Consider the following 14,583-nt stretch of genomic DNA (forward strand, 5'->3'; position numbering starts at 1 on the left):
TTTCCTTTTCCACTCAAAATGTATGATAAATAAATATTATTGAAGTGGTAATACAAAGTTCTCTGGATGTATACCTCAGACCATAGGGGTCTTCTATAACTAGTGCAAGTGCCAAGGAAGGCAAATGGTGAATGTGTTTACTATATCATGATATATAAAACTATATTCTTAATGTATGATTTTTATTAATTTCTGAATTTTTCATAAATTAAAAGTGAGGGAAATTTTTATATTCTAAAATATAATTTCCTTATTCTGATTTTGACTTTTTAGTAATGCTGAATTTAATAATGTGGCTTAATTATTTCTTTAGCTGGTATTATACCTACCATACACTATATTTTACTCAGTTACCTTGTTCATTCTGTTTCTCCATCCCCACCTCTGGAATATAACCACATCAGAGCAGGTGTTATTAACTTGAGGCAACTTCTATGTCTCGGGTGCTTACAAGAGTGTCTTAAAGGTATCTATTGTAATAAGTTAACATTTTCCAAAGTCTTATAAGGCGGAGTCATAGTGTTAGAAGAAATGATATAAGGATTTTATTTTATTTTTTTTAAAGATTTTATTTATTTGACAGAGAGAGAGACAGCCAGAAAGAGAACACAAGCAGGGGGAGCAGGAGAGGGAGAAGCAGGCTTCCTGCAGAGCAGGGAGCCTGATGCGGGGCTCGATCCCAGGACCATGGGATCATGACCTGAGCCAAAGGCAGATGCTTAACCATCTGAGCTACCCAGGCGCCCCAATATAAGGATTTTAAATGAGAATTTTGAGTTTAAAATCATAAAGGAAAATCACCAAATATCAGAACTAGGAAAGATTTTTTATTTTAAACAGGTCTCATTCTACCATCTCTGTAGAAATTAAGATGCAGAGAGATCAAGTGTTTTGTCAGATCAGAGAATGTTGGTACTAAAGGCCACCTTAAACCTCATACAGTCAAAATACTTAGAGCTACTTAGGCTATGCTTTAATGCATGCAGTGGTAGTGAACTCACTATCACTGATGAGTTCACTACCCTATAAAAGTATCACATTTCATCTTTTAAGAACACTATTTGTCAGAAACTTCTTTATTAGATGTAATTGAGATGTGTATTCCTGTGCTTCGATTCTTTAGTCCTAATTGTGTCCTTCAGTCATGCACAGTATGTCTAGTCCAGGGTATTTTTAATGTTATATGTTATATATATATATATATATATATATATATATATATATATATATACATGCACAAACACACACATGTAAAGTGATGTAGTGCAAAAGTATAAATTTGATGTCCTTTATGAATGAGAGCTTCGGGCCAAAAAGTTTTCCTGCCTCACTATTTTTCCAATACCTCTTTGCCTCCTGCCTTTTCTCACATACTCACATGCATATATACACACACAAGACATAAACACACACACATACGTTAAGCTGTTATACACATATGCACATTGCATATGCATCCATTCACGAAAAGGTGTGTGTATTTATATTTTGTGTCTTGTAGGAAAATCAAAAACTTAAATAAGAATATATAAAATAAGTTATAATCTTTCAAACTCCATTTTCCCTCTCTTTTTAATCTCTACTATATTAGGAACCATAAAATAAAAACCATGTTGTTCTTCTCTCATCCTCTAAAAGCCAAAATTAAATCCCCCTTCCATATCAAAATGGGTTTATTAAAGTATCTATTAAAATTGCTAAAATGTTTCTAGAAGTCACTCTGTTGTGACCCTCCAACTAATATCTCTAATCTGGTGTTTCCAGATCCATCTAAATTCCACTATCCTCTGAATAGTAAACTTATTTAGCTCTCTCGACAGGGAGCTTCTAGAACTAAATGCAATACTCTAATTGCGGTCTTACTAGGAAGAACAGTATAAGCTTCTCTCCTGATTCATTCAAGAAAGTGTATTTTTCCCAATACAACCTATAATCCCATTTGGTTTTCCCATAGCCATATCATGTCTGACTCATACTGAGCTTAATGTCAAAAAAAATTCTTAGTCATTTTCTATATGATACTGCTAAGCCATTTTCCTTTATTCTATACTCATGCAGTTGAGATTTCCTTTGGGTAGGAGAATGGTCCTCAAATTGTACATATAATAATTACTCATATAACTACACATAATAACTGCATTAAAAAATAGTGTCAACTGTTTCTTTTGCTGTGCAAAAGCTTTTTAACTTGATGAAGTCCCAATAGTTCATTTTGCCCTTGCTTCCCTTGCCTTTGGTGATGTTTCTAGGAAGAAGTTGCTGTGGCTGAGGTCAAAGAGGTTGCTGCCTGTGTTCTCCTCTAGGATTTTGATGGATTCCTGTCTCACACTTAGGTCTTTCATCTATTTTGAGTCTCTTTTTGTGTGTGGTGTAAGGAAATGGTCCAGTTTCATTCTTCTGCATGTGGCTGTCCAATTTTCCCAACACCATTTGTTGAAGAGACTGTCTTTTTTCCATTGGACATTCTTTCTGGCTTTGTTGAAAATTAGTTGATCATAGAGTTGAGGGTCCATTTCTGGGCTGTCTATTCTGTTCCACTGATCTATGTGTCCGTTTTTGTGCCAGTACCATACTGTCTTGATGATTACAGCTTTGTAATAGAGCTGGAAGTCCGGAATCATGATGCCACCAGCTTTGCTTTTCTTTTTCAACATTCCTCTGGCTATTCAGGGTCTTTTCTGGTTTCATATAAATTTTAGGATTATTTGTTCCATTTCTTTGAAAAAAGTGGACGGTATGTTGATAGGGATTGCATTAAGTATGTAGATTGCTCTAGGTAGGATTGACATCCTCATAATATTTGTTCTTCCAATCCATGAGCATGGAATGTTTTTCCATTTCTTTGTGCCTCCCTCAGTTTCTTTCATGAGTATTTTATAGTTTTCTGAGTACAGATTCTTTGCCTCTTTGGTTAGATTTATTCCTAGGTATCTTATGGTTTTGGGTGCAATTGTAAATGGGATTGACTCCTTAATTTCTCTTTCTTCTGTCTTGTTGTTGGTGTATAGGAATGCCACTGATTTCTGTGCATTGATTTTATATCCTGCCACTTTACTGAATTCCTGTATGAGTTCTAGCCAAACTGTGGAAAGAACCAAAATGTCCATCGACAGATGAATGGATAAAGAAGATGTGGTGTGTATATATATATAGATATATATATACAATGGAATATTATGCAGCCATCAAAAGGAATGAAATCTTGCCAGTTGCAATGACATGGATGAAACTGGAGGGTATTATGCTGAATGAAATAAGTCAATCAGAGAAAGACATGTATCTTATGACCTCACTGATATGAGGAATTCTTAATCTCAGGAAACAAACTGAGAGTTGCTGGAGTGGTGGCGGGTGGGAGGGATGGGGTGGCTGGGTGATAGATATTGGGGAGGGTATGTGCTATGGTGAGCGCTGTGAATTGTGTAAGACTGTTGAATCACAGACCTGTACTGCTGCAACAAATAATACATTATATGTTAAGAAAAAAAGAAGAAGATAGCAGGAGGGGAAGAATGAAGGGGGGGAAATCAGAGGGGGAGACAAACCATGAAAGACTATGGATTCTGAAAAACAAACTTAGGGTTCTAGAGGGGAGGGGGTGGGGGGATGGGTTAGCCTGCTGATGGGTATTAAAGAGGGCACGTTCTGCGTGGAGCACTGGGTGTTATACGCAAACAATGAATCATGGAACGCTACATCAAAAACTAATGATGTAATGTATGGTGATTAACATAACATAATAAAAAATTAATTAAAAAATAAATAAAAAAGAAATTAAAAAAATAGTGTCATGTTCACAGAAGTTACAAATTCTGAAAGTTAAACGTAAAAATTTAATTGAGGGGCATAAACAAACAAAGGTTAAGACACATATCCTACCTATAAAAACCTGGTGGCACTTGCTGTACCAGGAAGTTTTTTTCCATGTCTTGGAGAATGTCATTCAGCATTCGGACACGGAGGGGAATTCTCTCCTTCGGATCATTCGCAGGACGCATCTCATCTGACTGGAAGAGTTCAGCACTCTCCCTCAAGCGTGAGGCCAGGGCTAGCAGTTGAGTGTTGGGTTGATCACCTGGTGAAGATAAATGAGTCCATCTCAGAAGAGACATCCTTAAAGGAGCAAAATAAGCATTCCGTAATCATGATGTCAGAAAGGAACATCAGTTAAACTTTTATAATGTATTAATTCCACCAAAAATATTCTGTCTGAACAATTATATTCTGCTAAGAGTATTAAATTTATTGCTACCACTACTACTACTACTACTAATACTAGGAAGTAAGTACTCATTGAGAGACTGCTATGTTCCAGGCACTGTACTGAGCACTTTACATATTTATCTTGTTTAATATTCACCAAAGCTTGTATTGTCATGTCTATTTCATAGCATCTGAGAATTAATTAAGGCAAGCAAATTGTCCTAGGTCATGAAGCAAATAAATGACAGGCCAAAATCAGAAGCCTGATCTTTCTGACTCGAAAATGCATGCTCTTCATGGCATATCCTGTATTTCTATGGGAAAAAAGATTGTAGAAGAAATTATCTTCTGAGAGGATGAGATACGTTACTCTGTTGTGATGGGCTCTTTTGCTTTACTAATAATTTCCTGTAATTTGAAGCTGAAATACATCTTTGATTTGAAAATACCCTGAAAACTATCCTATGTAATGTTTGCATTGCTTGATTTTGCTTTTGGGATAATTTTTGTTATGCTTTGTTCCTATTTGTTTGTGTAACTTACTGGAAGTCATTTTGATATGAATGGTGAGAGCAAACATAGGACATTCCTTTGACTAAGAGTAAGGCAGCATTAGTATAGTGATTATGGCCACTAGACCCTGGAGCCAGACCATCTGAGTTCAAATCCCTGCTATACCACTTAGTGGTTGTGTGATGTTGGGCAAGTTATGGAGCTTCAGTATCCTAATCTATAAAATGAATAAAATAATAGCATCTGTTTCATAGATTTTTTTTGTGAGGTCTAAATGAATACTTTATAAAGTGTTACAAAAGTATTCCCCTACAGGTAGGCAGTTACTAGCTGATGTGACTTAACACCTTGTTTAAAAAGCATTCTTTTGTTATACCATGAGAGGGGCATTCCCTCATTATCTTCCTGATATTCCCCATCATTTGAGTCAGTCTCTGGGTGAGGCAACAGTTAGTGGTGCCGTTCTCAGGAAACTAGGTACAAATGACTCCAGCAAGGTCAGAAACTCAATACAGAGAATTATGTCAAGTCAAGGTGATGAAATGACCATGGACCTGATAGATCTAAACTGGCTGTCCTGAAAGCATGGCATTGATATAATGGAGAGATGAGGAAGCCAAAGGGGACCTTTGCTTGGGGAAGTGTCAGGCAAAAGGGAAAGATCACAAAGGGACTCTTTCCAAGTGAAATTCAAGGGTTACCAGATCCCCAAACAACTTGTCTTTGTGAAAATGCAGATTCCCAGGCCTGCTGAATCTCTCTAGGGGTAGATCCCAGGAATCTCCATGCTACCCAGATTATTACACACATTTTAAAGTTTAAGAAACACTGTAGAGAAGTGATGCGCTAAGGAAAGAAAATCTAGGTTAGAATTATAGCTGATGTATAAAATGCATCTTCATAGAATTACCAACCTCTAACATAGTGATCTTTATTGTCTTTCCCCTTCATCTAATGGGGACTATTTCACGTGTCAATTTCTTTAGAGGCCAGCACAATTCTGACACTCAATAATTGTTTACTAAATAAACAAAGGAGATTCAATAAAGTATTTTTAGAAAAAAATCCAACAACAAAAGAAAACTATGTAGAGGTAAGCAGTTTTCAAGAGAGCTGTAAAGAGATAGCCACTTACACGCTTTCTGTTCACTGAATTAACAATATGAATAAAATCAGTTGTAGGAGTTCACAGGTTTTGGCATTTTGATGTTTTCAAAGTACATTCTGTATTCATTAATTATCTTGTTTGATATCACAACAAAACTTGAGGTTGCAAGGGGAGAAATTTTTGCTCATTGAGGAAATTTAGCACCCTACATAACAATTATAATGATAATGCCATTTTATGAAGTTATGGCTTATTTTAAATTATGATGTTTCACTGAAGTTAATACATGGGGAACTTACAGGAAATACCTTTGTACAAGGAAAGAATAAGACCAAAAAAGGCACATTTAAATTGTACTGGAATAGAAAGACTGTACAACAGAAAAAACAAGTTTGACATCCCTGAGAGTCTTCCATTTAAGAAAGAAAAATCTGTTCTGATCTAACATACACTACAGAATTGAAGACATTACCACCGAATCAAGTGAGACAAATTGTACCATTCTACCTTATTTAGCTTTAAAAGAATTTATATTTCATGGTGGTGAGGAGGTAGAGAACTGACATCTTTAAGAACTGTCTTGTTCCAGAAAGGACCCTGATAGTGAACACCTGCCATCTACACAATACCCTATATATTACTTCCATGGTATAAGGTTACAAATTGAAAAGTAGCTTTACTTTCAATGTTCACTCAATCATTTGTATACATAACTGATGTTCCAAAGATTCCTAATAACCATTTTAATGCCAATTAGAGCTTGTTTGTCCATTTAAATAAGACCCATAAAGTAACATCATTGACTCTATGTAAGTTGTGACCTTAAATGATTTTTTTCCCTATGATCTTAGGATCCCTGTTAGAATGTCACCTCTGTGAAGGAAGAGATCATTGTCTGTTTTGTTCACTGCCATTTCCTCAGACTAACACTATGCCTGGCATATCACTGAATTATCTATTTTGATCATAGCATCATAGCATCTGTAATATTTTTATCCTTATCTGCCTTGTCTATCTCCTTTCCTTGACTGAAAAGAACCCCACAAGGTCAGCAAATATGTTTTATCTCTTTGTATCTCTAGATGCTAGCACAATATATGAGATATGGTTGTCATTTATTAAAAATTTTGTTAAGTGAATTTTGAATTATAAGATAATGTTTTGAGATATTATACTAAATAATGCCTACAAAGTCACTTAGGGAAATGTTTGGCATATAATGGAAACCAACTAATTTTGATAAAAATCAATAATAGTTGCAAAGGAAAAGATAAGAAAAGAAGTTATTTTAGGGTAATGAGAAGTTAAATTCAACTAAATTGAATTAAAATATGTCCTGCCAATAATCCATAAAACTAAGAATATATAAAACTTCATTTAAGTCACAGTGAATGTCAGAGAACAGAGGACTAATTGAGCCTCTTAGCAGTTCAGGTTTAATAAGCAGTAAGTCCATTTGACCAAAGAAAATGAACTGGGAGTTCGAGATTTCTCTCAGCGAGAGTTAATACAATTATCTTGAAGTTATATGCACGTAGAGTCTAAAGACCAAGGTCTTGGTATTAAAAAACATGTAAGAGCTCCATCTACTTAACTACTACCAGTGTAGTTTTGAATAGATTACTTAATATTACTGTCCTTCAGCTTCCTTGGGGAAAACACAGAAAATTGTCATTTCACTATCTAAGCATATAAATCACTATGTAAATGGAAGTTACTATTATCAGAGTACGCAAAGTATACATAAGTATAAATTACTACCAACTCATTTTTCAAAGACAAGCAAAAAATACCATAACTAATGATTTTTTCTCAGATATGCTACTTTTCACTTCCTCAAATCTGTGCGCCCACTTCTCCATAACTGTACTACACTCTTCCCTGTATACACTGTAATAAAGATTCCCAATTTTATTTTGTGATGACTATGAATCTGGAGCCATTTTTTTCTTTCCATGGACTGAATCTCAAACTTCTGAAGAACAAGGAAAGGGGATAATATAAAAGTTAAGGAATTAAACCACCAGCCTTCAAAAATGATCCTTTTACATCTTCGCTTCTGGTGAAAAGCCAATCGTTAATAAGTTTTTACAGCATGACAAAATATATTGATATGTGATAAATATTGAATATCAACCTTAGTATAATACAAAATAACTGAGACTGCCTAGTAAAATTATCTTATTATTCAAGAGACCATTGAAATGGACTTCTAAATTTCAAACAGAAACAATGCATTTTTTCCTTTGTCTCAAAGTAAAATACAAACATATGTTCAGTAAGTAAATTACTGAGTGCTATTTTGTGTGGTGTTCTATAAGTACTAGGAGAGAGGCAAAGACATAAGATTAAATCTCTAACCTTAATAAATTCCTAATCTAGCTAGAAATAATACACAAATTCAGAATAAATAAGGATCAAATAAATGCTCATGAGAATGACTGAAGAGTTTATTGTGTATAAAAATATCCTAAGTAAATCCAGAGAAGTGAAACTTGAGAGACAGATCATGGAATTGCCCAGAAATCAGGGGCATCTAAAATGGACCTCTTGGAAGTTCTGGGACTCTTTCTACATTAAAGCAGTCGAGGATGTTCCATCTGTAAACAACAATATTAATTGTTACTAATTAATCCCTTCCTATTCCCTAAGTCCTCAGCTTTCTAGAAGATGAATCTACCTCTAACTTCAACCCTTCCATTTTTCCATCTTGTTATACAAAGCACAGAGCTGGATATTATAAGCAGTAGTAATATTAACTGAAATACTGAAAAGGAGAGAAGGAGGGAGGGAGAAAGAGAGAAGGAAGGAGGAATTATGAGTCAGTGGATAGTGAGATAGTGTTGAGATTTATGGAGGCCAGTTCAGGAGAGGCTCTAAAACATACTGAAGGAAACCTGTCCCTACTCCTGCCTTCTGGCCAATCATCACATTGCAGCATTCTCCCCTTCAAGTCATTTGGGAGGCAGTGTGTTGTAGTGGAAAGGGCAAGGGCTTTGGAATATGACAGAATTATCTGTATTCAAGCCCTAAACCTACTGCTTAAATATGTATACCTGAGTAAGACATAAACACACTCTCCCCCACCTCACTCAAGTTTCTTAATCTCTAAATTGCTCTTAACAATATCCAGTTCAGCTCATGTGGTTAGAGTAAGGTTAAATGTCACAATGGACATAAGACACTTAGCATATTACCTGGGGTTTTGTGGAGTGACCCCAAAAGTGCCACGGTGTCCTCAGAAAACTTGCTCCTCTTGAGGACCATTGATATAGGATCCTAAAACAACTTCCAGTAGTAGATCAGAAACTCAAAGGCACTTCAAACATGTCCTATCCATCAGGTCTCTAAGACATCTGGATAAGACTAGTAACCACAGTGCTGTCTGCCCTCACTGAATCTGTATGTTCTGTTCTACCTGCCAGGACCTGGGACCTGCCCAAACTACCTCTTCTCCCCAGGCACTTCATATCTTGATGAGTTTCATCTTGGCATAAACTCATGTGTTTAAGTCTGTTTTACAACTTCCTAGACAAATACACAACTGTCTGATTTTAAAGAATGATTTTACTACTTACTATTGTGGTCTTTCTTCAGAGTTTTATACTCCAAAAAGTTTAAAATTTCAGTTTATTTCCACTTTTCTGTCTTTTCATTCTATTTTGTGGCTATATTTTTAAAGACTCACTCAATTTCATCTTAAATTAAGAATGAAGTGTACTGGTCATACTCTAAAACCACATTTTTATATCAAACAAACATAGCCTTTTATTTTAATAGTATTTCACAGAACCTATTCTTCTATGGATGAGCTTATCACAGTTTTCAAGGTGCTAACAATTGCACAATCATAGCTTAGACTTCATTGATTTATAGTGACAAGGGAAAGTATGATTTATGTTCCACATAACACAGTGGTTAAGAGCAGAACAGATTATTTTGGGGGAAAAATGTATGTTACTTAATGTCATTTTAAAAATATCTTGTGGCATCACTAAAGAGAAAAAAAGAAATTGCCAGTATGATTTCATCCAGGGGAAACAACAGTCCTTTATTATCCTACATTTTCTATTCTTCATGCTGGCTTCTTTAGTATGAATCACAAAGAATCATCTCAGCTGGTTATTTAAAGAAGTTAAGCAAACAAAAACACAGGTAGAGAAAAAAGTGTGGGAGCTAGTGCACTGCTGATAAATAGTCTAACACTGATTTTACAATACATTGATAAAAGGATACTATTTAAAAGTGCAATATGCCAGAAGACAGTGGATAACTGTGTCTAAACTGAATATAGTAGAAATCCTTCTTGCAAGGATGCCAAAGTGACATGCTTAGAAGAATCGGGTTGGCCACTTTATAAAAAATAAGCAAGGCATTCTGAAAATTTTCTTATGTTCTAAATATTGCCCAATGATCCAGATAGCCAACACGGATGAAAATCCAGCAAGATTTTGAACATATTGCACGGAATGCATTCTCCCAACAATGTCTGTCTGCCTGGTGCAAAAACTGATCTGGTTATTGGCTGCTTTGGAAGAATGAGCAAAACTTCCTTGAGTGAATTAAATTCATGTGTGGTTTATTTTTTTTACCAGTCTCCTCCTGAGGCAGAAAGTTGGAGTTGTATATTTAATAACATGTGTGAGTTTAATTATGTTTTGGTCAAGCCAAGAAAAAAAAAGATTGAATAAAATTAATCAGTACAAGGGCAAGGATACTTTATGTTCTATTATGAGCCAAGATTAAAAATTATCTTAAAAAAACTTAAAAATTGTTGCCAGAGAGGCAATATTCAAAGAAAAATGCATTGCAGTACTTTCCTGTCATGGGCAGAGGGTTTTATCCTAAAAATGCATTTAGGGAAAAAAATTCACAATATAATAGACCATTACTATGATGGGAAAGTAGGAAAATGGTAAGAAGTCATTACCATATTTTAATCAATATAGTGACACATATAAAATGTAGGTACTGAAAAGAAAACTTTAAACAAATTTGAATGAAGTGCTCAGGATAGTGAAGGAAATGATGACAAAGGGAAGCGGTAGTGTGAACAGCAGCAGATTGTGACACAGGACATAAAAGAAAAGGAAGTATAATTCTAAGGAATACAAAAGGGATGACATGCTTTGGGTAATAATTAAAGGACATTATTCAATAAAAATATGAGTTCAGAAAGAAGTGGGAGGAAAGGAAAACTAGTTTCAGGAGACAAACTCTGATACTATAGAGACAATCAGATTTTCTTGCAGACCCAGCTGTCTTAACTCCTTGTTTGAACTAGATGTGAAATATCAATAAATGAAATACAATCTTTAATATAGTTATGTAGTCAGAGTCCATACAAAAATATACTGGGGATTGATACTAACACATTTTTAGGAATTTGTACCCAATGGATGGCCAATCTCTTATTGAATTTCTCTCAATTTGAGCAAGAAAGGTAAGCTACTTCTGACAGAATATTTTTAAGTCCTGTTCACACAAAATGGTAAGTTCCAGAAATGCCAGGTTGGGTCAAACCACTAGAAATCTAACATGATTCGGAATTTCCATGGGAACAAAATATTTTCTTGGGATTGTTTGGACTTTAGATGGATGGATTTGGATTTTTTAGGGAGGGCACAGAGCCAGATACCTAGTGGACCCACCCTTTACTATCTCTAGGGCTGTCCAAAGTTGGAATTGGTGGTAATTAAAATCAAGATTGGAGCTAGATGGGCTGAGGATTAGAATCATGCAGTTTATAAAGCACATATTTAATCTTTCCATTTGGGACATTCATAATAAATTACTCAGGAAGAAAAAAAAAGACATCAGATGGGTCTTAATCACTTGTGATTGTGGAAAAGAACTGAAGTGACACATATTGAAAATATGAAACGACAGATCTAGAGGAACACAGTGTGCTTGGCTTGGTCACATCATCACCTTGAAATACTATCTTTCCTTCTACAATGAAGTGATTGATGCTAATGAATTATCAGAGCTAATAAGAAAAGAAAAAAAGTCAGATAAAGTCACCATTGTTGGTTTTTCAAAGAACAGGAGGAAATTCTGCCAACAACCATTTTACATTTAGTGAGACAATCAGGAGGTGGCAACAAGCCACATAGTTCGAAACTGTTTCCTGCTGAGTCTGGCTTGCACTAAATAAATGTGTACATAGCCAGATCAAATGAAAGTGACTTTTACTCTCTTTGGTCATTTGTAGGTTTTACAATAATGGTAAATAACAGAATTCCAACAAAGAAAAATAGCAGATATTAAACAGAAAGCATCAGACTCACATAGTCCATTAGCTATTTTGAAGTGCTGTTTTAAACACTAAAAAGTGGATAAAGTGAGAAAGAGTAAATTTAGAAAGGTTATTAAATGCTCACTCCTTAGTCCGCTTCCAGGTTCAAGGGTGTGGTGGTACTTGGTTTATTCTTGACACCTGCCTCTGCCACCCGAACACTAGGACCAGTGCCTTGTGTGTGCATTTTTTGGACATACTTTTATTTGCCACAAGAACCCCTGAAGCATATCAGTTATCTTATCAGTCACTATTTACACTATATCTCCATGTACCATATATAAATATTCATTCTCTAACTATTATGTGTTTGGCATTGACCAAATATTAAGAGCCAAGGTCACTCAGTCAAAATGAGCTTTCAAGACTATCCAATAAATCAACTCAAACAAATTATTCACTGGTAAATTATCCTTCTTTCTGGTGGTTGTGAGAATGGTAGAGAATGGTCTGCTGCTACTGTAAACTAGAGTAATAAATAAACAAGATGGCCCGTTGTCAAGGGGTAAAAATTACAACGTTGAAAATGCAATTGGGTTTCAGAGACCTTCATACGTAAACTCTTTGCAGTAAGGAGAAACTATTTTATAGTCCAGCCTTGAAGGTCACTTTTTTTTTTAAAGCTGTGATTGAGAACTTAAGGCTAATCACCACTAGCTGTCATAACAAAATAAGAAAATATATCAACAATTAAAGCTTGTATTAAGCAGTAAAATTAGATGTTTCATTTAATGTGGTATAGGAACTCTGTTTAGCTAATGAAATCATCTCACATAGTAGCTAAAATTGAAAACTGAAATATTTATTTAGTTGTTATAAGTGGTGTCCATTATTCACACATTGGCATATTATTTTATTTTAGTAATAAGGTTATTACCAGAGTAGGCAAAATAGAACAGGTCCATCAAATTGCCTACAATTTAGCAGACATTTGAATGATCTTTTACTTTGATACAGAGCAAATAACTTTGAATCATAATGACTAAAACATGAAAATGTATAGCTTAAAGGTGACAAATCATATCACTTTGAACAAATATTTATACTCGGGTCATAGTAAAAAGAAAATTTTTTGCTTATATGTCTATGTTTTTATTACATTTTGTTTTGCTTTGTTTTGTGCTTCTCGTATGGGTACATCTTAAGTCGGTTCACATCTTTCTGAGTGAAAGTAGAGGGAGACCCAAGGAGATTCACATCAAAAGAAACAAAGCTCAGACAAAACCAACAACCAAAGAAAAAGTTCTTTACCTAGAGCAGAAGCAGTCCAATATAACAGCAAGAAGCCAGAATGCTCCTGGCTCATCCAATGGAGAAACGTGATTTTTAGGGAGCGGTTCATCTAGCCTTAGTAGCATCAGCCCATAGTGGAAATCTTTGTGGAATGACTGTAGTTTTCTTCCCCCCTTGTACTGACACACTTTTAGATATAACTATTAAAGAAAGAATTATTAACCTGGCCTATTTTCAGCATATTTTCTGTACCTTCTTCCTTTAACTAAAACCTGACTCTCCCCTAACAATACTGCTTCCAAGGCAGCCCCTGTCGGCCCGCGGTTCCTTCTCTCACGCGCTTTGTAGCACTCGCCCAAAGCAAACACAAGGAGGGGCCTCGGCGTTACTGCGCGTTCTTTGATTTTAGCTCCTGGTTCTGTCACTCCTTCCTACAAGAATTACTCCTGTCTTAATTCTGGCAATTTCCATGTCCACATATTCCAGACTCTGTTTCTCTTAGCCTCTTTTCCTCCTACCCCACTTCCATGGTCACGTCCTTGCCTGAACACTGTCAGTACCTATATCTCCGCTCTTTGTACATTCACATTTTTAACAATCCCATTTGCTGGCCACGAACGGAGGAGTCTTTTTAGCTCACTCACTCTGAATTCTTTGATCGCACCAAGGAGTAGCATCTGTCAATCTTCCTTCCTTCCTGTTTCCCTTCATTTTCTCACTTTATTCCATGCCCAGTTTAGGTACTTTGGTCCACCCCCACGGGTGCTCCTTCGCACATACTCTCAGTTTTATTTTATCTAGTTCATTGTCCCTCTCCCATTAGAGCTCTAGCCTGATTAAATCCAATTCTGTGCTGTATCTGAATCCCCAGCTGAAGGCTGAATAATTGTGTTGAATTATCTCGTTAAAATATATATATATATTTCTTCAGATCTCTAATGCTGCCCAAAAATACAGGCGTACCTCATTTCATTGAACTTTGCTTTACCAAGTTTCACAGAAACTACATTTTTTTACAAATTGAAGGTTTGTGGAAACTCTGCATTGAGCAAGTCTGAGATGGAAGCTTGACAAAAGTGAAAAAGAAGGAAACTGTATAAAGACCAACTTCAATATACCAAAAACAGAGCAATCTGAGGCCACTTCATATGGGAACAAATAACCCTAAACAGCTCAAATGCTTTCAGGGTTATGATTTTACAGCCAATAAAATAGGAATCATTGAGGG

At 35.6% G+C, this 14,583-nt stretch overlaps 1 protein-coding gene across 2 annotated transcripts in view; it reads right to left on the bottom strand.

The window, feature by feature from the left end:
* The window catches only part of NAALADL2 (N-acetylated alpha-linked acidic dipeptidase like 2), a 690,507-nt gene that overhangs the window by 37,995 nt on the left and 637,929 nt on the right, over window positions 1-14,583 (bottom strand). For both annotated transcript variants that reach the window (XM_028101069.2, XM_088019029.1), the window contains one exon: window positions 3,880-4,075. In XM_028101069.2, coding sequence (XP_027956870.2) covers window positions 3,880-4,075 — 196 coding nt within the window. The remainder of the gene's footprint in view (window positions 1-3,879; window positions 4,076-14,583) is intronic.

This window comes from Eumetopias jubatus, unplaced genomic scaffold (assembly GCF_037043125.1).
Source record: "Eumetopias jubatus isolate StellerSeaLion01/CBP00866 unplaced genomic scaffold, mEumJub1_p1.0 scaffold_1, whole genome shotgun sequence".
Classification (NCBI taxonomy): Eukaryota; Metazoa; Chordata; class Mammalia; order Carnivora; family Otariidae; genus Eumetopias; species Eumetopias jubatus.